Source organism: Acomys russatus, chromosome 24 (genome assembly GCF_903995435.1).
Source record: "Acomys russatus chromosome 24, mAcoRus1.1, whole genome shotgun sequence".
Classification (NCBI taxonomy): Eukaryota; Metazoa; Chordata; class Mammalia; order Rodentia; family Muridae; genus Acomys; species Acomys russatus.
The window spans coordinates 25,491,440-25,514,800 of NC_067160.1; the positions used below are offsets into that span (position 1 = coordinate 25,491,440).

The 23,361-nt window shown below is 43.3% G+C and overlaps 1 protein-coding gene across 11 annotated transcripts in view; it reads left to right on the top strand.

The window, feature by feature from the left end:
- The window catches only part of Rbms1 (RNA binding motif single stranded interacting protein 1), a 220,944-nt gene that overhangs the window by 173,113 nt on the left and 24,470 nt on the right, over positions 1–23,361 (top strand). For all 11 annotated transcript variants that reach the window (XM_051166384.1, XM_051166389.1, XM_051166390.1 and 8 more), the window contains exons 3-6: positions 1,291–1,349; positions 6,566–6,657; positions 17,061–17,218; positions 19,491–19,570. In XM_051166384.1, coding sequence (XP_051022341.1) covers positions 1,291–1,349; positions 6,566–6,657; positions 17,061–17,218; positions 19,491–19,570 — 389 coding nt within the window. The remainder of the gene's footprint in view (positions 1–1,290; positions 1,350–6,565; positions 6,658–17,060; positions 17,219–19,490; positions 19,571–23,361) is intronic.

Genomic DNA, 23,361 nt, shown 5'->3' on the forward strand with positions numbered 1-23,361 from the left:
TAATATTCACAGTGGTGTAAATGGGATATAGCCGTCTTTGATGGCCCAACATACTTCAGACCGAGTTTCTCTTCTCTTCCGTCCTCAGTGTGCTTGTGACATGCTAAACAAGTGCTCGGCCACCCAGTGACCTCCCCAGCAATGAGACTCATCCCTTTTTTAATCCTTAAAAGTCAATCATGAGAAAGGCGTAAGAAAACGTATCTAAAAACGTGCAAATTAACCATCAGGAAAGTGGAATTTTAGCACTTACTATGTATACATGAGAAAGTTTGGGCTCCAGATTCATCAAATATGTCCTGCACATTTCTTTAATGTTTACTTTGATTTTTTTTTTTTTTTTTTTTTTTTTTTTTTTTTTTAATTTTAAGTGCTAGTTTTCAGACTTTTCCCTGAATTTGTAGAAAACAAGTGTAGGTTGCAGGGCTTTTCCTCGGGGTCTGCACTCAGCTGGTTTGGGGGCTAGTATCTGTCTATGTTTATAAGTTACATTTAATTGTTAGCATCAGTGCACTGCCTCAGAATAGTCTGCATTTTTCCTCTCCCCAATTTCTATAACACCTTAAGGAATTTAACCACATTTTTCATGCATGCAACCATATAATTAATGATTAATTCCAGTTTACTGTTCCGTAGTCTCAACTGCCCATCTTACGCACGCACGTGCTCACTCTTGCCAACTAAACAGTTTATTACTCAGTTAGAAGTGCTATTAGTAATATGTATAAATATAGAAGTCTTTGGCAAAAGAAGGGGGAAAACCCTATCTTTTGTCATTTCGTTAAGCATAATACATACACGTCTGCCACGCAGCCTGCGCCCACACAACACTGTTTGCTGGCCTAGAATGAATAGAACAAACAGTACAACAACGTTTTCACTGACTGTGTTTCATAAACCCTGTGTGGGTCATGGAACTTTAATAGATCTGTGGCCTTGTAGTTGGCTTTGTAGTTAGCCACAGACATCATGTCACCAGAAGAGGGAAAAAAAAATATTTTTTTGTATGGAGTGGACAGTGCATTTTTCCCCCTGAAGATTGTGAGGAAAGTACCTGTTCTTCAAAGCTAAACATCAAACTTAATACAGAGCTTCAAAGGGGAAGCCTGTCCATTCTGGTTTTTTTTTTGGTTTAAAGTTTGGAATTCTCATTGTGTTTCCCCATAGTAAAGAACATTTTGTACTCTAAAGTTTGCAGATGTTTGAAGAAAAAAATAAAAGTGTGTTCTTTGGACCTAGACATGAATACAGAGTTCCTTATAACTTCTCCTTTTTCCTCTTTTGTTTTAGATATGGGAAAATCGTCTCCACGAAGGCAATTTTGGATAAGACAACAAACAAGTGCAAAGGTACGTTTTTGTGGGCAGGCATGACTGTAGGAAGACGGTGGCTCGCTCTTAGATTTCATAACTAACCTCGTGGTATTAAAAAGCAGATCTCATATGGCACCCAGTTTCTGTCTTGTGCAGTGTCAGCATGTTGCTTACGTTTGTTTTGTCCTGGGCTGAGTTTTGGCTGGAAACCCAACAACTAGCAGTTTGCCAGAATTCAGGGGTTGGCGCCATTAGAGTTAACATGCAAAATACAAGTTGGCTTCCGGCCCCTGCTTTTAAAAGGGGGAGCAGAGCTCGAGAATAGCTTTTTTTTTTCCCCTGAGCCTGAGGAGATTAGAGCTGCTTACTGAAGACCATTGGGCTGTACTAAAGAACTGAAAAGATTACATATTGTGTAAATTGGCTCTATTAATTAGAATAGAGTAGTTTTAAGCAGTACTTAATTACATGTTTCAATACTCCCGATTGTTCTCTGCTGAATGCCTGTTGACAATATTGGCAGCGGCGGGGAGGAGAGAGCCATTTTCACTGACCAAATTGTAGCAGGGAGGGGAGGTCACGCGCCCCTTTGAAATATGCTGCTGCATTAATTTGATGCCCTGACCTTCAGTTTTCCATGCAATTAGGGTGAGCTCACCCAGCTCCTCAAGCTGCCAACGAAAGCGTCACGAGCGGGGCGCCGCAGATGCTCTGTGCATCTGACTTTTAATGATCCAGCATCTTAACAATAGGCATGTGATTTCTAGGAAAACGGAAGAATGGAGTCAGCTGACTTTGAATCTAACGACTGACCCTGGGAATTGAAGCAAGGTTGACAGGAATAGGCAGAGAAGGCAAATCTCCTCATTAATTAGACCCCAGTTTTTCAAGTAGTGGTGATGGGGCATTGGCTCAGCAAGGAAAAGGGCAGGGAACATAAACGCAGCCTATGGTGAGGCCTCGCTTGTAAGCCGCTCCTTCCCTTTAATCTAGACTTGAAGTGTTTCATTGTACTCTTTCCTCTTCAAAGTCCCTAGATTTAAAGGAGCCATTGTGGCAAATATCTAAGTCCATGTTTAATCAACATGGCATATTAAGGCAGTTTTGCCTTAGGACAGTGAATAGAGTGTGCTTTATGTAAAATGGTACCCAGTAAGTATTTAAAATGAATTAAACCAGAGAGAGAGAGAGAGAAAGAGAGAGAGAGAGAAATGTGTGCGGAAGTGCATGCACTTAGTTGCCAAGATTAGTCTTATTTAACATCAATAAATGATTTGGGAGATCAGAGACACACACTCAAAAAAAAAATGTCTTTTGGTTTTATGGAGAAAAATCGGCTCTTGCCAAGCACAATGCAGGAAGCTGATCTCAAAAGTGAAGTTCAAACCGGGAGAGAAATAACAGTGGATAAATGGGTTTTGGCCTACCATACCTCCCTCCCTTTCTTTCTCACTCCAAAAGAATCTGATATGGCAGTTCAGAATGCTGGAAAAGCAGTAGGGAAGAACCTCTCTTCCCAGCTGAACTCTCCAGTACATGCTCCACTGAAGACACCACTGTGTTCTCTTCTCCAATAGCTGCCTCTTTCCTAGAAACCAAAATTCTACCCCACGTTCAGTGTGGACAAGGCAAGGGCATGAGTCAAAAGAAATGACAGCTAATCTCACATTACCATACGCAAAGCTGCATGGCTAGAAAGTGTCTGTAGATGAAGTGGAGGGACTTTCGAGGCTTCTAAATACAAGTAGAGGTGATGCAGAGCTGGTGGTAAGCCCAGCAAGTCTCCTGGACACCTTCCAGGCCTGCAGGCTGGTCTTCGGAGACCTCCCTGTGGGGCCAGGATGTTCCGTGTCACTAGCTTCGGGGATGTGAAGGGGATATGGCATCTGGGTGAGAGGAGAGGGTGCTCAAGAGTAGGTTTACAAAGCCATGTAAGCCAGAGTCAATTTGTGGCATGGGGAAGTAATATTGAGACAAATGAGAAGCAACAGTTTGGTTCACAATAAAGCCAGATTACATGCAACCCATGGTAACTTGCCGTGGTCTGTAGTTGTTTTCATATATGATGGTTTGGGTGAATATAGATACATTAGTAATAATAAGAGAGTATAGAGGATTACTATAAATAAGAAACACAAATACAATTTTTAGAGATTAAATATATTCAGGAAGTTCACACATGACACCAGGACATCTTAGAAGCTCATGAAACTTTTCCACAAACATATCCGGGGCCCTCTGATTTTGTACAAAGTTAAGCTGAAGAAAATAAGTCTTGAGTAAGGTGCGTTAGTTATTGAAGATTCAGTTGGTATTTTATGTTTTAATTCTTGTCGAAATTTGGCAAACAAATGGGTTTTCAGTGCTTGACAGTGATGTCACAGGCAGGGCAGGACAGCAGAGCACACAAAGGATTGACTGAGAAACTGAGGTACAGATGAGTTGAGAGTGTGGGTGATGGATTTGGTGGGGGAGATGAGGGGCTGCACATAAGAAAGGTAAGGATAAATTGGACTGATAAAGTGAGGACATAAAGAATTATTTTATCACAAAACAAGCCTGTGCTTGATAGAAATCAAAGCAGAAATGAAGCTCTGTTCGTGTCCAGCTATCTCCCAATGGGAGCAGACTCCAGTAACCAATATAACTTAGGGCCCGATGACTTATCTCTGGGGAGCATCAATAAGCAAACCTGCATGTCGCTTAGTAAGCCCCACCTTCAAAGACAGCGACACCCCTGCTTATATGATAAAACCTAATTAGTCCTATAGACCCTGTGTAAAATTTTATAGGTCTTACCTTTACTTGAAAGTAGCACAGATAAGTGGAAACCACATGGCTTACCTGTTGTGTTTCTCTTCAGTATACAGTTCTGAATTCTCAGAGTAAGGTTGGACAAAGTAGAAATGCATGCTAACAATGACTGAGTGCAACAGTTGTGTGTTTCTCTTATGAAGATGATAAAAAAGAATGGTTCTAGTACACGAGCATATTGCAACTTCAAGTGCAACAAATAGCATCCCGTCGGAGACTTTCTGCTTACCGTAATACATTGGCCATGGCTGCGTTGGCGGGAGAGATATATACATCAGTGGGAGCTGCATCACTTCAGTGAGGCAGGGCGTTCACTTACGAGCTCCAGAAATTGTGTTGTATGAAAAAGATAGGTACAGAACTTGCTTGTGTATCCAAGCGTGACTCAGATTAGCATGAGCTCCAAACATGTTCACCCTGTCTCCTAACCTGGCAGCTGGGGAGTGTACTCTGCTCGAGCTGGGGTCAGCAGTCTTTTTTCCCTTCCCATCCTGGCTATTTCTGTACTGGCTAATCAATTTAAGCCCCTCTCAATCCAATTCTCAGTAATATAAAGAAGCCTGCTGCTTGTTTCAGCCTCAGCACCCATCTCTCCTGAAGCAGCCACTTCTGTAATCGATAGTCTGTTCCATTACAGCTTACTTTGTGAAGAAGCAACTTTCGAGGCCAGCATTGAGTGTTTCTGTTTCGATTCGCTGCTCCATGCTTGGACCTCTTATTACCAGTGCAACACTCTGAAAATTACTATTTCCTCATAACTTCTGAATACCAGTGGTAGGCCTAGCTCCTCCTCCTCCTCCTCCTCCTCTTCACAACTTCTAACTAGGGCCACTCTTTTTCAAATTATACTTACTAAAATTCATTTTAGAGCCAGATGTGGTCCTGAGGCTGAGGAGCAGTGGGGAGGTCCAAGGTAGCCTGTGCCGCATAGCAAGACCTTGCCTCATACAAAAACTTAAATAAGTCATGTGCATATACGTACACACGTAGAGGCACACATGTATAATAGAGACACCCTACCTATACAAAAATAAAACTTCACAATTGACATGAGTTCAGAAAAAAAGCTGGTATTTGGGCTAGGCTCCTAGCTAGTCCTTCAAACTGCACTAAGTGTACTTATGTGTTGCTCATTATAGAAAGAGTTGCTGCAATGAAAACTGATGAGATGGCTCAGCGGTTAAGAGCGCCGCCTGCTCTTCCAGAGGTCATGAGTTCAATTCCCAGCAACCACATGGTGGCTCATAACCATCTATGATGTACTCTGATACCCTCTTCTGCAGATAAAGCACTCATATGCAATAAATAAAATAAAATAAATTTAAAAAAAAAAAAGAAAACTGATGGTTTTCAGGCAGCAACTTCTGATGGTTCTGTGACAGTCCTTTGCGCTATTCTGCATCGCTAGGTGCCATCCATGTGTATATTTTTCAGTCCTGCCCACTTCAGCCCTCCACCCCCTAATTTCCTGTTTCGATTTATTGTGGCCTGGAAATAGAGCTGATGTGCTCACTGACAGTGTTTATGGAAACCATGGGTAAGAGTTCTGTACACTGGCCTTTCTTGGGTGGCCATGTTTTACTCTGTTGCAAACTGTCTTTAAACTTTACACTGAGATGGATGAAATAACTATTTTGGCTATCTGGAGGCATTTTTCATTCTCTCTTGTATTTTGAGGGGAGATAACTGTTCTTTTAGATAAATGAGTGATTTTTAACTAGGTACTAAAATTTATATTATAGTTGAATATCAAATATTTACACTTATTTTAACTTAGAAAACTAAGACATAGTCTATAGAATATATAGTTCTTGTTTCTGTCACTTTTTAGCTGAGTCAGATAGCTTCATCTTTTTTGTTTTATCCTTTAAAAGTTTGTCTGAAGTTGTCTTTCATAATACCCCTAACTACCCTTTATCATTATTTTTTTTACCCTGATTAGCAACTTAAATGTCAGGTTTTTTTTTTTTTTCTAGCTACCAGACACCTGAGAAGATCTTTAAGAAGACAAAGTTCAAAGCTGCACGGCCCCCTCCCCCCTTCCATACACACAATGTGTGCTTCCAAGGACCTGAGGCAGTCACTGCACTACGGCTGTCAGTACCTTTGTGTCCGCAGGACACATCTGCTTCTGTTGCCTTTATCAGAACCAAAATGAAGTCCTTTTCTTTCCTTAGCTTTTTTTTTTTTTTAAACACTTTCTACCATTAAAAAGTAACAGTTTAGGAGCCTGGAGAGATGGCTCAGGGGTTAAGAGCACTGACTATTCTTCCAGAGGTCCTAAGTTCAATTCCCAGTAACATGGTGGCTTACAACCATCAATAATGTGATTTGATGCCCTCTTCTGGCGTGCAGGTGTACATGCAGATAGAGCACTCATATAAATAAATTTTTTTTTAAAAGGTAACATCTTAAGAAGAGTGTCTTTTACATTTCAGGTTATGGCTTTGTTGACTTTGACAGTCCTGCAGCAGCCCAGAAAGCTGTCTCCGCCCTGAAGGCTAGTGGAGTCCAGGCTCAGATGGCAAAGGTGAGTGGAGACCTGTGCTCCTGAAAGTTGCAGTTCCTCCATCCTTCCAAACACAGAGAATGCACTTGGGCATCCCTCAGCAACAGCAATTACACAAAGGCTTTCTTCCTCATATTCTGAAGGAGGGTTAATAAATATATATGCTTTACATAGCAAGTTGTTTAACCCTGTAAGTCAATCCAGAAATAGCACACCTGATTTTCATGGGCAATCACAGAAGGCTTTAAGATTGATACTGTTTTCTAGAAATAGAACTTTACAATTCATTGTCCAAGGAATTAATCCATTTAAGGCACACCTCAAAGAGAAGGCAATAGAATGTCTGTCTCCAAAGCGGAATGAAAAGCTGTTTGAGGGGTGGAGGGAGACCAGCAAAAAGGAGAAGGAAGGAATGAGTACATTTAATTAGGAAGCAACATATAGTATGTATGTATAGAAATGTCACAATGAAACTCATTCCTTTGTGCGATAAACAGATTATCTTAATAAGGTGGGAACTGGGAGATGTCTGGTTGGCGAAGTGATTGCCATGCAAACATCTGACTGGAGTTGAGTCTTGCAGGGCTGCAGCAAGGCCCTGAGGAGTGCCTCAGCAATCTCCATGCTGGACAGGGAACAGGAGGGGATCATGGGCTTGCTAGCCAGCCAGTCTAGCTGATTTGGTGAAGTCCAGGAAGAGAGATCTTGTCAAAGAGTAAGGTGGAGAGCTATGGAGAAAGGCATCTGATATCAACCTCCTTCCCTCTGCAAACAGACGCACGCTTAGACAGAAAAGGTAACTGCACAGAGTGTCATGTTTTGAAGGGATGTGTAATTGGCTCACACATGGATCCATACAAATGAAAGGTTGGATATTAGTGTATGCCATAGGTGCCATTTTACCTATATAATAGGGAGATGATTTTTATATGTTGTTATTTATGTAATACAAACCTATCCTTCAGCAATTTTATGTATAATTCATGACTTGTTTCCAGTGAACGTTGATCATTCTAGCTGAGGAATTCTGCTCAAGTATTCCTCCAAGTGAGGAGTATGCCTAAATGCTCAAGGACTATAAAACGGAGACCGTATGTTCATGCATCATAAGCATTCTAGCACAGTATGCATGGGTTTTAATTACTGTAGGACATAATAGTTTCCCTGAGTTGTGTTCCTGTTTGCTAGTTTGCTCGCAAGATTAAAAACCTAAAGAAACCCTGTCTCCAAAACAAAAAACAAACAAACCCACCTAGAATCCAAGACATCATCACATAGAAATGTGAATGGATTAACAACTGGCTAGTCTGTGTTTCCTTTTCACCTCTGATTTCTCATCAAAGTCTGCATGCTTGTGATGAGATGGCTCAGCCAATAAGCATCCTCGCTGCCAAGCCTGATAACATGGGTTCCATCCCCGGAGCCAGAACTATAGAAGGCGGGAACCAGCTCCTACAACTCCTCGTCTGATACCAGTAAGCGCACTGTAGCACGTGTGCAGACACATCCACGTGTGTAAAATGCTGACAGCCTTAGATGATTCGATGAACTTGGTAAAGCTAGTCTGGCGTGAGGGAAATCACTGATCCAGTGTAGTTACAAGTCTTGTTCACCGCCAGCCTGCTTTCGGAGAGCCTTTTCTCTTTCTGTGAGTCGGAGTCTCACATTACCCAGGCTCCCCTTGCACTCCTGAGGTAGCTGAGGGTGACCTTGAGCTTCTGATGCCTTATGTCCACCTCCTGACTCCTGAGATGCCAGACATATATAGCTTTCAAGTAAGCGTATTTTTATTAAAAGGAAGTAAGAATCAAGAAAGAGGTGAGCCTTGAAGCACCTGTATCTCTTAGATGTTGTGTGCAGTAACGGGAATTTCATTCAGCACTAAGCACATCTCAGAGTCGTAATAACTACACTAGTACTTATATCCTGGTCTTTATACACCAGATGTAAGCCTGGATGATCTATGAAGATAATCATGTGGGGCTTCCCCTCCCCCCTTGTATCAGTTGTTGGGGCAAATATTTTCAAGCCTAAAATTTGGCAGTATACTATTTCAAGTCTTCCTTTCAAAAGAGCAATAGTTTTCTGTTACCAGGCTTTCTGAAGTGCAGAGGAAAATAATTGGGTATCGTCCTTGGCTACTTCTGAGTAGAAGCACAGGATCACTCCCTGAGTAATGTTCACATGTGCAGGAAAGAAGGCTTGTAGAAGTTCAAGGACTGAGAGGAAAGCATACATCACCTGCAGAGACCTGAGAGATAAGCTAGCTGCTCACAGCGCTACCGCTGCTGCAGTTTTAGGGATACTTTGACTACAAGAGTCAACAGAGATTCACTAAAAGGATTCCTTTTCTAAGTACTCCTCCCCATGTACTCCTCACATCTTGTTACCGTGTTGGCCTTTGAGTATTCATCACCTCCAGAGTGAAAATTAAGACAAACAAACGAGAAATAGAAAGCATCTTGGTTTTCAGATGATTGCCTTCCTGTGAGCAGTGTCCAGTGTTGGTGTTGAAAACCTATGGGTTTCTATGTGTAGTCCTGGCTGTATATGTATGTAGACCAGGCTGGCCTTGAACTCACAGAGATCTGCCTACCTCTGCCTTATTGAGTGCTGTGGCTAAAGGCATGCACCACCACGCTAGACAGGAAATCTCTTTCAGTACATTTACAACCATTTCTGTCTGTATTCACGTTGTCCAACCTCATTCAATATGACATCTATATAAGAATCTTTGGTGGGAGAGGCTCGTTATGTTTCAGAAGGGGTGTGTAGAATGTGGGGTCATATACAGAGGTTTCACGAACTCCCTAGAGTCCTACAAAATATGTTGAGTCTTGGATGCTGCTGGTTTGGGAGGGGCTGGGGGGCTCACAGCCTGCATTGCAATTATTGGCTGGCAACTGTATTGACTATTTGATGATCTGGAAGCAGCATTTTGAAGGCTTCCATCCCAACAATCATTTATTATAGGAATACATAGGTGGACGTGTAATGAATGGCCTTAGTTACATTGTAGCTAAATCTAATTACATTTTAGAAGATTGGTTAGGTTTGTGACTAGTGTACACTCTATCATTTTTTTTCCTTACTAAAATAACGTAAAATATTTTAACATTTGATTAACATTTTTAAGCTAAGCACTTATTTTCAAGAAGAGATTATTAATGTATGCTGTGCAGTACTTATAAGTCAACTATACAGTCCTATTTCACAGGAATTCTGAGTGCCAGGTAACAGTGGTGACAGTTCCCTTCCCGAGTCAGATGTGCTCCACTGGCATGTTTGCAGTATGGGATTTTCTCCAGTCTCTCTCAGCTCCCTAGCTGTGTTTTCTAACCCTGTCAGAGTTGGAGCAATAGCAAAGAATGGCAAGGTTTATGGGCCTAACGGTGATGTCATCTCCCAGGCAACACACTGATGTTCTTTCTCTTGAGGAACTCTGGGAGATTTTCTAAGCTCTCTCCCCAACCTACCACCCATCCCCCAGGCTACCCTTCAGCCTTACTCTGATGAGCTATCTCTCCCTGCCTTGTAGACAGCTTTCCTTGGGGAATCTCATTCTAGGACCATTCTGTGTGGCCACTTCTTTTGGGTTTTTGAGAGGTCTTAGCACATAGCCCAGGGTGATACTTTTTCCACCTCCTCCTCCTGGTGCTAGGGTTATTCCGTGTATTACCAAGCCAGTTTCCACTGAGTCCTAGTTCCCATCTATCTTTGCCAACCACCAGGAAGAGAGTAATTACTTCCCCAGGCATTCTCGTAGGCCCTTTCAATCAGCCGTCTCCTTTTCTATTGTTGAGCTTTTGAGTCAGACCTAGACCCATTGTATACAGCAAGCTAGTGGGGTACGATCAAGCTTTGTTCTGGGTCTGCTAACAGCCCTGATGCTCAGCTGGCAACAAGAGGGTAGCAGACAACATGTGGAGGCTCAGAACATGGCTGCCTTCCTCTCCACATGAGTGTCGTTCTCAGACTCGGTGTCTCTTCCAGATAAGAGCTGGATCGTCAGCCGTGCATCCTCATCTAAATCACAGCTGGATTCTTGCAGGCTTCCTCTAGGTTGTCTGGTTTCTCACTATGGATCCTGGGAGCGCCAACGCCCGCTGTCGAAACTGAGTTGGAAAGAAGCCTGTTTTTATCAACCTATTGAAAAAAATGCTGAAGCCTCTATAGCATTGTTTCCTAAATACCATTCTAGCATCTGTAATACAAAGGAGTGCAGTATATTAGATGGTCTCTGCTTGGAAGAACTCTTTACTGTGCGTTTATTCAGAACAGGGTTGTGTATAGGTTGACTCTGTAGATTATATCAGTGATGCACTCTGAATGCCAGCTTCCTTGAGGGTTAAGAACAAGCTCCAGTCAAGGACTTCAGGGCTTTAGTCTGCACACTGGCTCAGGGACGTGACTCTCCGTCATCGGTGCACAGGGTCAGGGATGGTAGCTGTGTGCCATCATTCTGCAGAATGTAAAATCTAGGACATAGTTTCTTTTTTACTTTAAAGTTACAAACTCCATTCTTTTTCACTTTATTTATAAAGTTACAAACTGCACTTTAAATGCCAGGCAGTCTCTTGCTCTCCACCATAAAGTTGTGGGTTTGAGTGTGGACTTAATTTTCTATGCTGGTGCACTCAAGGTCTACCTGATGTACATCTTTCTGGGAGAGGATTTTTATAGAGGAAGTTTAAGGCTGGCTTCTGTGGTTGTATTACAAGGGACCAACCACTGTTTACTTTCTCCTTGTGAATGAATCGAGATGCCACAGTATATTCAAAACCCACAGATTCAAGTCTCTCCCTCTTGTGCAATCTGAAACAACCAAGTGGGAGGGAAGGCAGAGATGTAATGTTGCTGACACACAGGGGGCACTTAAAACCGAATTTCAAAACTGTAAACTGAGGACGTTAAGGTGGCTGTTTCTCACTCGTGCTCTAATCTCCACAGCCTTGCTCAGTACCTGCCGTGGGGAGGGCACAAAGCGTTTGCTTTTGTCATTAAAAATATTAACTAATTAAGCAAAAGTCGTTATTCCAAGTTTGAAGAGACACGAGGAATTCAGAAGGGGTGCTTGGAAATTACGTGCTTGGAGCAGAACCTTGATGAAACTTAAACAGAAATGGCCTTGGGCCTCTTGGACATCCTCTGTGTGTGTGAAGCATAGCAGATGCTTTATATGTGTGCCGTCTTCCCCAACAAAAGATTCAGATTCTAAGCCAGGTGCGAGGTCTTGTGCCTGCAGTCCCAACACGTGGAAGGAAGGTGAGGCAGAATTGCTGTGAGTTTGAGGACAGCCAGAGCTACATAGTACGTCTAAGTCTAGCCTGGCCTGTACAGATGTGAGAGCCGGCCTCCAAACAGAAAATAATAATAATAATAATAACAACAACAACAACCAGATTCTATTAAAAGAAACACAGACAACTAAAATGCTGGAAGGCATGACTCTGAGGATGATAACCTATGGCAGAGTGGCTCCTGTGGGCCATTCTTTATCACCTCCTAAAGCTACCTGGGGGTCAGCAGACCATCAGGGGTGGTAAGCTTGTACACTTTTCTCAACAAATAAGCCAGAAAATAAGCAGGAAATGAGTTCCCCTTACCCAGAGGCCCACCATGCTCTGGGTAGTCTGCAGGCACCCACCCGTCCGCGGCAATCTGCTGGTGTGTGAGCCTATTCAATACAAGAGAAAACAGATGTCTGTTCCTCCTGCCAGGTCCCTTTCTTGCATTTTAGGAACCATTCCAGAAGCGCAAGGAGGGTTTTGTTAATTTCTTTCAGATGGTGACTGAGTGCTTTACGACATGCGAGACCTCCGAGCCCGGCTTTTCTACTCAAGTGAGCATTAGTGCCATTTAGCCTTCTCACAGCCAATGTGGGACCTCTTTTTCCACGAGTTAGAAAAACTCCTGAACCTCATCTGTGCCTAGGGACATAAAGAGGCCCTCTGCACCCACTGTTCTTGGCTACCTATAATTAACAGAATAACTTTTTTCAGACACGGCAATTTATTATTTAGACATAATGACACAGTTAGGGTTGATGCTGATTTTAAAGGGACTAATCTTCATTTAAAACACCACCAATTACTATAAATACTTTATGTCCCATTTCCTATGAATATTTGCAATAATGAGCCTGGACATTTAGGGGATTTGATTAGGGTGTGTATGGCTAAGTGCAACCAACCTGGTATTTCATCCCATCCATTCTTTCGTGGGTTGTTTGTTTGGGTGTTTGTTTGTTTGTTTGTTTGTTTGTTTGTTTCTCGAGGCAAAGTTTCTCTTTGTAGCCCTGGCTGTCCTGGACTTGCTTTGTAGACCAGGCTGGCCTGGAACTCACAGCGATCGGCCTGCCTCTGCCTCCCAAGTGCTGGGATTAAAGGTGTGCTAAGTTTTGAATAACTACAGTATTGTGGGTAGTGTTTGCAGAACAGGCCGACCACATGAAAAGAAAGAATACATAATACTAGCTGTGATGGTCATCTCAAAATGAGGAAACTTAACTGACAAGGTTGTTGCTATGGGAAACAAATGCCAGAACCCTTAGCAGGCCTGGTACATGACTCAGCAGTACAGTGCCCGCCTAGCACGCAAAAGGTCCCTGAGTTCATATGCCCAGGATATTATTTTTAAAGTCATAGGAAATACTTACATATATTTAGTTAATTGCATGCTGCTCTATCAGAGTGAGGGTTTGGGGTTTTTGGTTTTTTGTTTTTGTTTTTTTGTTTTTTCCTCCTATTGGTAAACCTTCAAATTGAATTAAAACTCTTAAAAGTGTGTAATGCTTTTATTAATATTCATCCCAGAAGCAAGTAAAATACATATGAGAAGGTTCTCATATCTACCTCATCAACTCTGTTTTAAAAATATTTGAATATGTAGCAAATTCTCTGAGCATGCTTGCAAATGTCATTGAAATCTTTATAACGTAATTTCAGAAGTCGAAAGAATTTTAATGTGCATTTCTTATATAACACATTCAGGTCACTACAGCATTATCTCTGTCTAAAAGTATTTTCACGACCTTTACTTAGCCGGTTTGGTGCCCCTGAAGCCTTCCTCTCTTGGAGAGTGTGGCTGTCAAGTGACAGCCCCTCCTCCATTCTGTCCTAATCCACCTCTGAGGAAGGAGGCATCTCAAAGCATTTGTCCCCTTGAAGTATCAGTCACTTTATGGTATGAGGTTACAAACCTTGTCTGTAAGAATTCAAATTGTTACACACTAGAAAGTCAAGTTTTAACTCTTTGTTGGATAGAGATAGATACTGGGATAGGGTCTCACACTATAGACTAGGCTGGCCTAGAACTCACTTTGTAGCCTGGGCTGCCCTTCAGCTGACAGCAATTCTCCTGTCTCAGCCTCTGTGAGGGCAGGGGCCACATAGGCATGGACTCCAAGCACAGGGCTTCAAGGAAGTTTTGTAGCTAGAGCAAGGCTATGTGGTCATTGCCTTCCACTCATGGAGTGGGAGAAATAACTGACAAAATAAGGCCAAGCTTTTTGGGGACCACATCGCAGTCTGCTTCAGTGTCTCAACTGGTTCTCAATTCTCTCTGTTCTCTCAACACACTTACTCTCTCACTATTTTGCGGGGGGCGGGGATGTTTTGATACAGGGTCTCTCTGTGTAACCTTGGCTGTCCTGGACTTGCATTGTAGAGGAGGCTGGCCTCGAACTCATAGGGATCCACCTGCCTTTGCCTCCCGAGTCCTGGGATTAAAGATGTGCGCCACCACCGCCCGGCTACTCTGTCATGTTTAAGAGAGCTTCCATCCATCCTCCCATTGTGATGTGAACATATCAAGCCTCCAGAGCACCTGTTCTCTGTCACCTGTACTGATCTGAAAGCTGCTAGAAGGCGGGACTTGGGTCATAGTTGTTTTGTAGTGAGAGTCTGGGGTGCATTGGGAAAGCCCTTTTTCTATGAAGCTATTTCCAATGAATCTATTTTCACCCAGCTTGTATTTTTCCACAAATAACAGCGGTTCAGAGTCTTGGGAGGTTGGGTCCCAAATGGGACGGCCTGTGAAGGAACTATGCAGTTTACTGGGTGAAGTGAGTAGAGGTGGCAAGTGAAGTGGAGATAGAGGGATACGGCTGCCCTCTTAGTCCGCCCCGGGGAGAAATTGAAAACTTCAACACCTGGAGCCAACCTGATTATCTTTCCTTCTGCTTTGAAACACTGCATGCATTATTGCCCCTGCGTCTGTTAAATAACTTGCATGTTTTCAGCATTAAAGATAAACTTTATCTCATTGACAATAAGATGCTTTGTTCAGCATCAGGTTAATCAGGGGGACCACACTCAACAACTCTAATCTCAGCTGAAGCAAAGACAAGTGCTGGCTTGACTAGCCTGTGAATGGTTAATGATGGGGATTGGTCAGTGTGCTGCCGTTGAGCATTTTGAAATTTTTCATTTTTTCATTCTGAGGACCTGGGTTCAGGTTCATCTGGGCTCGAAATCACTCATCTATTCCTTCAGCCTGGCTGTGCATTGTCTTTTTTCAGATCTGGGCCAGGAAGTTCTAAGGGTGGTATGTGTTTGTCCGTACCTTTGTCCTTGTTAACTTTTAATTCTTGAGACTATCAGGACATATGTCATTCTGTGGGAGACTGAATTACGTCATTTGTTCACCCATCCATTTCTTCAGTCATGTCTGTTGTGACAGGGATCAAGTCTAGGATCTGATGGCAGGCAAGTGCTCTTAACAGCTCCAGAAAAGACAGAGCACAAAAGGTCAGTGTTTGTCGTTATGTGAAAATTATATGAAAGGAAAAACTTTGCTTCAGGTTTAATTGTTGCTAAGATATATTAGAAAGACTGTACATATGCAAACATGCACAGTGCGTCACATGTATCTTTAGAACACTGTGTACTCAGAAATCGAGGGAGCCATAATGAGGGTGTTATTCTGTTGCCAAAGGCTAAGACATCAATTAATGACTTTACCAATAGCACTTATTAAAGAGAAGTCAGCTCATGCTTTAATGTGTAAAGATAAAAATTGGAGGATTGGGGATACAGTTCTGTGGTAGGATACTTGCCTAGAAAGCTCAGGGCCCTGGTTTCATCTTCAAAACTAGAAAGAAGCAAGGGAAATATCAAAAGAAAAGTTGAAATGAAGGTTGTGCCGACCTCGGTTGCATGGATGAATTTTGACTTACTCAGAAAATGTTCTTGTTCTCAGGAAGGCTTTCCCTGGCGACTTCAACACCACACTCCTCATATGTGCACGCTGAGGTCGTCATCAGTGCTCATCAAAAACACACAGTCGTGTGTCTTTGATTCCAGCTGAGACCTCTCTAACAAAGGAAGGCCAAGTGGGAAATGATCTGATGTGGGAGTCCCTTCTCTAACTTAATGGGCTTCTTAATCAGCTGAGCATCTTGTTAAAGTGCAGCTTCTGGTTCTGCGGGTGCCGTATGGGCCTGAAGTTCTGGATTTCTAATCCAGTACCTGGCAGGCGCAGTCCACTGACCTATGGGCTGATGACAGATGACCCTTTTGTGGAGCGAAGATTGACCCAGCCTGCCCTCCCTGTCCATTCTCCAATCTAAAATTTGTTCTGCCTGTGCTGTACCATTTGCTTTGGCTTACAGTTTCTGGTTCAAGTTCAAAGCTATCCTTTTCTCTCTGGTGACCACTATTTAAAATAGAATAGTAGCCACCGGCAGGTGGCTGCACATGCCTTTAATCCTAGCACTCATGAGGCAGAGGTAGGCAGATCTCTTGCATTCGAGGCCAGCCTGGTCTACAGAGTGAATTCCAGGACATCCAGGGCTACACAAAGAAACCCTGTCTCGGAAAAGAATGGAGCCAAGTATGGTGGTGTAGACATCTCTCATCCCAACACTCAGAAAGCTGACACTGAGGATTGTGATATAATGAGGCCATGTATCAAAAAAGAGAAACAAACAAAAATAAGGTAGTCTGGATTCTACCACGGGCCAGTGGAGGGCAGTGGTACCCAACCTGCACTGGACTCTACCGGTTTGATCCAGAATCTTCTTTCACAGATCTCTAAGTTGAATTATTAGCAGCAGTAGCCTCCTGGGTAACAGTGAGCTTAAACTGGACTTCTGAGAACACAGTGCTTAGTCAATTTTGGAATCACTGCAGGCTGTGGGAGTTGTCCATGTGTGAGAGCATCCTCCACAACTCAGTGCAGACCAGTGATGTCACTTCCACATCTGCTGAGGATGACACTGGGGACCATGTCTGGCTTGTGCAGGTGGTTCAAGGCTCAGACACAATCTCCAAGTGTCCAGGGTGACTTGAGTGTTGATACACGCCCCAGTTTCACTATGTAGCACCTGAAGGACTTGTAGAGCCCCTGATGAATAAAACCATGCTGCCATGAATGTCTCCCTTCTGTTGGAAAGTGATGGGTGACTTTCTGTTCTGCTTTAGCAACAGGAACAAGATCCTACCAACCTGTACATTTCTAACCTGCCGCTGTCCATGGACGAGCAAGAACTTGAAAATATGCTCAAACCCTTTGGACAAGTTATTTCTACAAGGGTTCTGCGTGATTCGAGTGGTACCAGCCGTGGTGTTGGCTTTGCCAGGTGAGTGTGCTGCCCTCTCCCTGGTTAACTATAGTAAGTCGCTCTAGAAAGTGATAAATGGCTAGAAAGCGAATGTCCAAGCCACTGGGCATGGTGGCGCACACCTTTAATCCCAGCACTTGGGAGGCAGAGGCAGGCAGATTGCTGTGAGTTCAAGGCCAGCCTGGTCTACAAAGTGAGTCCAGGACAGAGAAACCCCTGTCTCGAAAAAAAAAACTAAATAAATAAATAAAATAAAGAGAGAGGGGGTGGTAGGAAAGGAAGAGTTAGAGAGAGAAAGAGGTCGGGGTGGGGGGCAGGAAATGTCCAAGCCAGGGTCAAGGGATCCAGTTGTACTGTAGACTTAGTACGTGCGACTTTACATGTAAAACTTTTTCCAAGCCTTGGGAAGTTTTGGACTCCACAAATCAAGCACACTAAGTACCCAATGGCGCATGGCTGGAATTACAAGAACAGTGTCCCTGGACACATGGCCTTGACAGTTTGATTCATTACTTCGAGGTGCTTGTAACCACTCACAAATGAACACTCTCCTAAGGCTCACAGATACATTGGTATCTTTTTGCCAGACAGAAATTTGATTTTAGTTAGGTTTTTAAGCTATATATCTCTAATACTCAGGAGAGAAAAGGGAATATAATACTAACCCTCATCAACTTAACAGCTGTTAACCATTGATAAGTCTTCAGGTTTTTTTGCTTTGTTTTGTTTTACTTTCTCTTTTTTTTTTTTTAACATATACATTTATTTATTTTTTTTAATATTTTTATTTAATTTATGTGCATTGGTGTGAGGATGTCAGATCTTGGAGTTACAGACAGTTGTGAGCTGCCATGTGGGTGCTGGGAATTGAACCCAGGTCCTTTGGAAGAGCAAGCAGTGCTCTTAACCACTGAACCATCTCTCCAGCCCCTACATTTATTTTTAATGACTGTTCTAGATATAACTGAAGCACCCTTGCCCCTCCTATGGAATTTTTCCCCTTCCTTCCTAGAAAGGATACTTTAGTGGCTAAATTAGTTTCTAGAGAATTAAATTAGAGAGCTTTGATTTGTGGCAGGTTTATAATCCTAAAGCCCCCCCCCCCCACAAAAGCTAATTTTACAGTGAATTATTTAAGAGTTTTCTTAGCAGTGGGCATTGACAGATAATATCAGCATGTATTAAATTATTAACCTATTTTTGGAGAGAAAATGCTGACGTTTTCTTAACTATACAAAGGACAATCACATCTTAATGCAAACTTGTGATTTCAACAAAGCGTTTATTACCAAGGGACCTTATCATTGTCACCTCACCATTAAGTCACAAAGGCAAGGGCTGCAATTGGGTTCTATTGGCTTTTTGTCACGTGCCCCATTGGGCCAGACAGCCTGGAATAATACCCAAATAGCTTTCTAGCACTATCAGTAGCACACACCCAGTCCTTCACTGGTTGAAAAGGCTCCAGCCAAGACATCTGGTGCTCCAGCCTCATGCCATCCCTCTGCAGCACTCTCCTGAACATAAATAAGTGTAGCACTCCTTCATAGTCCAGCGGACTCCTGTTGGTTTTTTAACACCTATCGCTGCCAGATAAAACTACAGTGTTCCTGAGTGGGCCAGAAAATAACGCATTAAGAGTAGGTGATTGGATGTTTTCATTGAAGAAAAGCAAGTCAAGAATAATTAACTGCCTCTCAAATGTTTTTAGTCACCTGTAGATGTAACATACATTGTAAAATTAGGCTCTAGCCTTTACTTCCTCCTTCAAAGTCAAGATGGCAAAGTACATAATTAGGTTCACTAGATTAATTTTAAGCCCGGAGCCAAAGTTAAGAACACGTGAGGTACGTCCTGATTGACACCAGCCATTACCTCCATCCTTTAGTCTTACCATTGTGTGAGTTCATAAAAGAAAAGACCATCTTTAAAACAAAAAGTTAAACTTGGTTTTTATGCAAAATTATGACTAAGTATTATGAATTAATTTTTTAAATTTCCAACAATTGGAAAATCATGGTTTGATATGACTGCTGTAAAACACTCTGCATGGAATTTATTCTGTCTCTTATAATTCAGAATATTCTGCAGAATCAGTTATTTTACTATAGAAATGCCAAAGCAACAGCTTAAAGGAACAGTGAGCTCTTTTTCACTTCATCCTGTCCATGGTTTTCTGCTAGGTTTCATTTGCATCCTAACCCTAAAGCAGTAGTTACAAAAGTCTCTTGATGCTGTGCATGTACAGTTTATAAATGTCTTTTTTTTTTTTTCCTTTTAACATGACTAGGATGGAATCAACAGAAAAATGCGAAGCCGTAATTGGTCATTTTAATGGAAAGTTCATTAAGACCCCACCAGGAGTTTCTGGTACGTTGTTTACCTAAATTTTTATCAATCGTCTTTTTATGTAGCATGTCTGTAACTTTAGCACACAATGGATCTTAAGACCGAAAACCTCTCACCTTACTCTTTAAAACTCACTTGTTTGTATTGGCAAATAAGACTAACAGGAGGTGCTGGAGTCTCACCTGAGGTAAGTAGTACGGAACTGACTTGGAAAACACCCTTGTGACCGCAGCCATCTTTCATGCCACCTCACACTCTCCTCAGTGACTTTCCCACAACTGGGCCCAGCAGTGAGAGCTCAGCATCTTTGTCTTTAGAGGGCCTGGACTGCAAATCCCGTGGCCTCTGTGTACGCTCTGTGTCAGCCCCTTCCCTGTGTCATTCCACCTGTGTTGTCATTAATCAGCACCGCCGCACCTCACCAGTGTGTCATGCCAAGACAACACCCAAACTTCTCCGGTCTGAAATCCAAGGGACGACTCCCATAGTTGCTGAGAGTTGACTTCCTAATCTCTTTCCTGTCTCTACCAAGACTGGGCTGTGTTTATGCAGCCTCCGCTTTCTTGTACACTCAGTGTTGGTTGTGCCTGTTGGAAGAACACCGAGACTGCAGTGATCCATGGTAGACATCTTGTTTCTCTGTGCATTCACAGACTACCCAGACTCTCAGCCACCACTGACCTCTCCTGCACCTGCCTTTTCCTCCCCTCCACCCACACGTACCGTCCTCCAGCAGATAAGCTCACTCCTTACTTAATTGGAATCTGGAGTACCAGAAATGCCACTTGATTTCTGTATCCTCTAGTGAAGGACCCATGCCTGTGTCCCACTCTCTCCTTTCTCTTTTCTTAAGGATTTCAGAGTTGTTTGTGATCTTGTTCCACTGGGACCTCGCTATGTCTTCTTCTCTTATATCTGCTTTTTGCTTATATCCCATTTTTTTTTTAAAGCTTTCATTTTGCACTTATAGAATAACATGTTTCTGACAAGACTAGTTGGTGAGCAAATGAAAGAAAAATCCACGACCAGTGTTCTAGTTTCCTTTCTATTGTTGTGATAAAAACACCCTTATAGAGAGCAGCCAGAAATGAGTTTGTTTTAGCTCAGCATTCCAGGTTTACAGTCTATCAGCATAGGAAAGTCAAGGTGGCGGGAAGATCATGTCCACTGTCAAGAACAGGGAGAAAATGGATGAATTCATGTCCTTGTGCATGACTTGATTTCTCTGTTTCTTCTATAGCTTAGAACCCTTTGTCTAGGGAATGTTGCCCCCCACGGTGGTCTGGGTCTTCCATATCAGTTGACTTAAGATAGTCCCCCAGACACGCCCACTGTCACTGGGACTTTCTCCCAGGTGGTTGTAAGTGTGTCAAGTTGTCAAAACTGTCACAATTAGAAACAAAAACTCCTGACTATAGCTATAATGGACTTTTTTTAATCACAGATTTTTTCCCCCGAGACAGGGTTTTTCTGTGTAGCCTTGGCTGTCCTAGACTCGCTTTGTAGACCAGGCTGGCCTCGAACTCACAGAGATCCACTTGCCTGTGCCTCCTTGAGTGCTGGGACTATAGGTGTACACCACTGGACCCAGCTTTTATCACAGATTTTGGAGAGTAGGGGTAAAACTACTCTATGCCAAGATTCTTCCAGAAGATAACTATTTGTGTTTGAAGTCACCTTGGTCTCTGTGATCTCGAAGCAAAGTCCCCCTCTGCTTTTTCTCGAAGCACTACTTCCCGTCATCCCTCAGTGTGGTCCAGTTTGGTATCTTCTCCTACCAGGTAGCTTAAACTCCTTCCTGTTTGCTAGGGCAACTGTAACAAAGGAGCATAAACAGTACATTAGTAACTCCCAGGGCCCAGAAGGCCAAGCTGGAGGAATACAAGGTTCCATCTGAGGCCTGGGAGGGAAGGGTCCGTTCCAGACATCTCCTTGGCTTTCAGTTAGCCACCCTCCTTTTTCTGTGTCTCTACATCACCTGCCCTCTGTGTGTCCTTTCATTTATGAGAACGCCAATCATGGTGGATTAATGGCCTGCCTTAGAGATGCTATTTTCACTTGACAGGAACCTTAAGTTCTGTCTGTAATGGGTCACATTCTGGGGTGCCAGGAGTTAGGACTCTAGCATGTCTTTTTTTTTTTAAGGGGAGAGGAGAGTAGAAAGGGAACACTTCAACCCTTGCTCGTGACTGACAGCTTCTGTGCCATATGATTCTTCTCCCAGTCACTACCCCCGTCCCCATGGTTTGCTGTTTCTGAATGACATTTCTGACTAGTATTTCTGAGAGTTTTTACACAACCTTGAGATTCCAGTCCCGGCTTCTAGGGAGTCACAGGCATTCGTCCCTTCTTACCTTTCTGTTTGGTCTCAGGCTGCACGTGTCCACTGTCTCCAGAGCTAAGCCTGTTGCCCTCCCTGCTGCTGTTCCTGCCTTCTCCGCCTCAGCAGAATCAGACACCCGAGTGAGAAACCCAGGACTGGGACTCCCCTGGCCATCTCCAGCCTTCCTCCCTCCCTTTCAAATCACAGCTCTGGTCCTAGATTTTTCTTCCTAATTATTTCTTCCCCTTCCCTTCATGCCTTGTGCGCCTCTTTGTCTCTCAGCTTGTCCTGTCTCCCTCAGTTTCCTTCCTAAATATCCAGAGGACTTTAGGCAAAGTGCACACTTAGGTTTCACTATGCTCGTCCACCCATCAACACCAAAGAAAAGACCCAGGATTCCCAAATGACAGCGAAGGCCATGGCAACTAGAGCCTTTGCCCTTCAATTCTGTCCCTCCATTCTTACCTTCTGAGCTGTCTCCTCAGTAGTGAACCACAAGTAGAACCCCGAATATATGGCACTCTGTCACTCCTATCTGTGTTCTCTCTTGGGGCTCCCATACCTTGATCTCTTTTGCTTCCATTAAAATGGATGTCCTTTCCTTACCTTTCTAGACTGTTGAGAGTCTGTCTTCTCCCTGTGCGAACCTGCTGTGACCCAGCTGGGTTACATTTCGCCTGGGGAACCTCCATAGTGTTCACCCTGCCATCGGAACGCTGACTGTGTTTGCGAATGCCAGTCCCAGTGTACTGGCAGCTCCTAGAAGCAGTTTTCTCGTCTCTTTATATGTTCAGGCCTTGCAGTGATTGAGCTATACTAAGCAGCAACTCGTGTTCGTTTAGTTTTGAATACATTTCCACTTTGTCATAGCACCAGGACGGCCCTGGCTCCTCACAGGGTAGCACATGGAAGAGACTGAAGTGCCTTCTGGTTTACAGTTACTCCCCTGGCGCACTCCCTGCCAGCCTGCGGCGTCTCCGAATTCCGAAACCACCGCACCTGGCTTTGAGAGAGAGGCACTGGCGCTGTTAGAGCAGGTGAAGCGAGAAGTGCCCTCCCCCGCTGCACTCTCAGGCTCCTTGCTCGGCAGGCACAAGGCTTAACGCCTTCTGCTTCTGGGTCTAGAGCAGCAAGTCAGTGTCAGCCTCTGTGTCTGTCTCCTTACAGCATTATTGTCTGCCCGTGCAGATAATGCCCTGCTTGGGTAGGCGTCTGGAGAGGGGTCGTTTCCGAGGTGTTCCTCCAACTCCACTAATAGCTGCAGCAGATCAGCTGTATCAGCAAGAATTAACCCAGATGCTCCTGTGGGGAACAGTCTGGTCCTTGAGCTCACCCTGAGCCATGGTAGCCTCTGTAGTAAGCAAACATGCAGGAATCCAGAGGAGGCAAATTTGTCATTTGGCCAAGTGCAGCTTTGCCCCTAGAGTCTGTTTTTGGTTTTTGGTTGTTGTTTTGTTTTGTTTTGTTTTGTTTTTCATATGAAAATGTA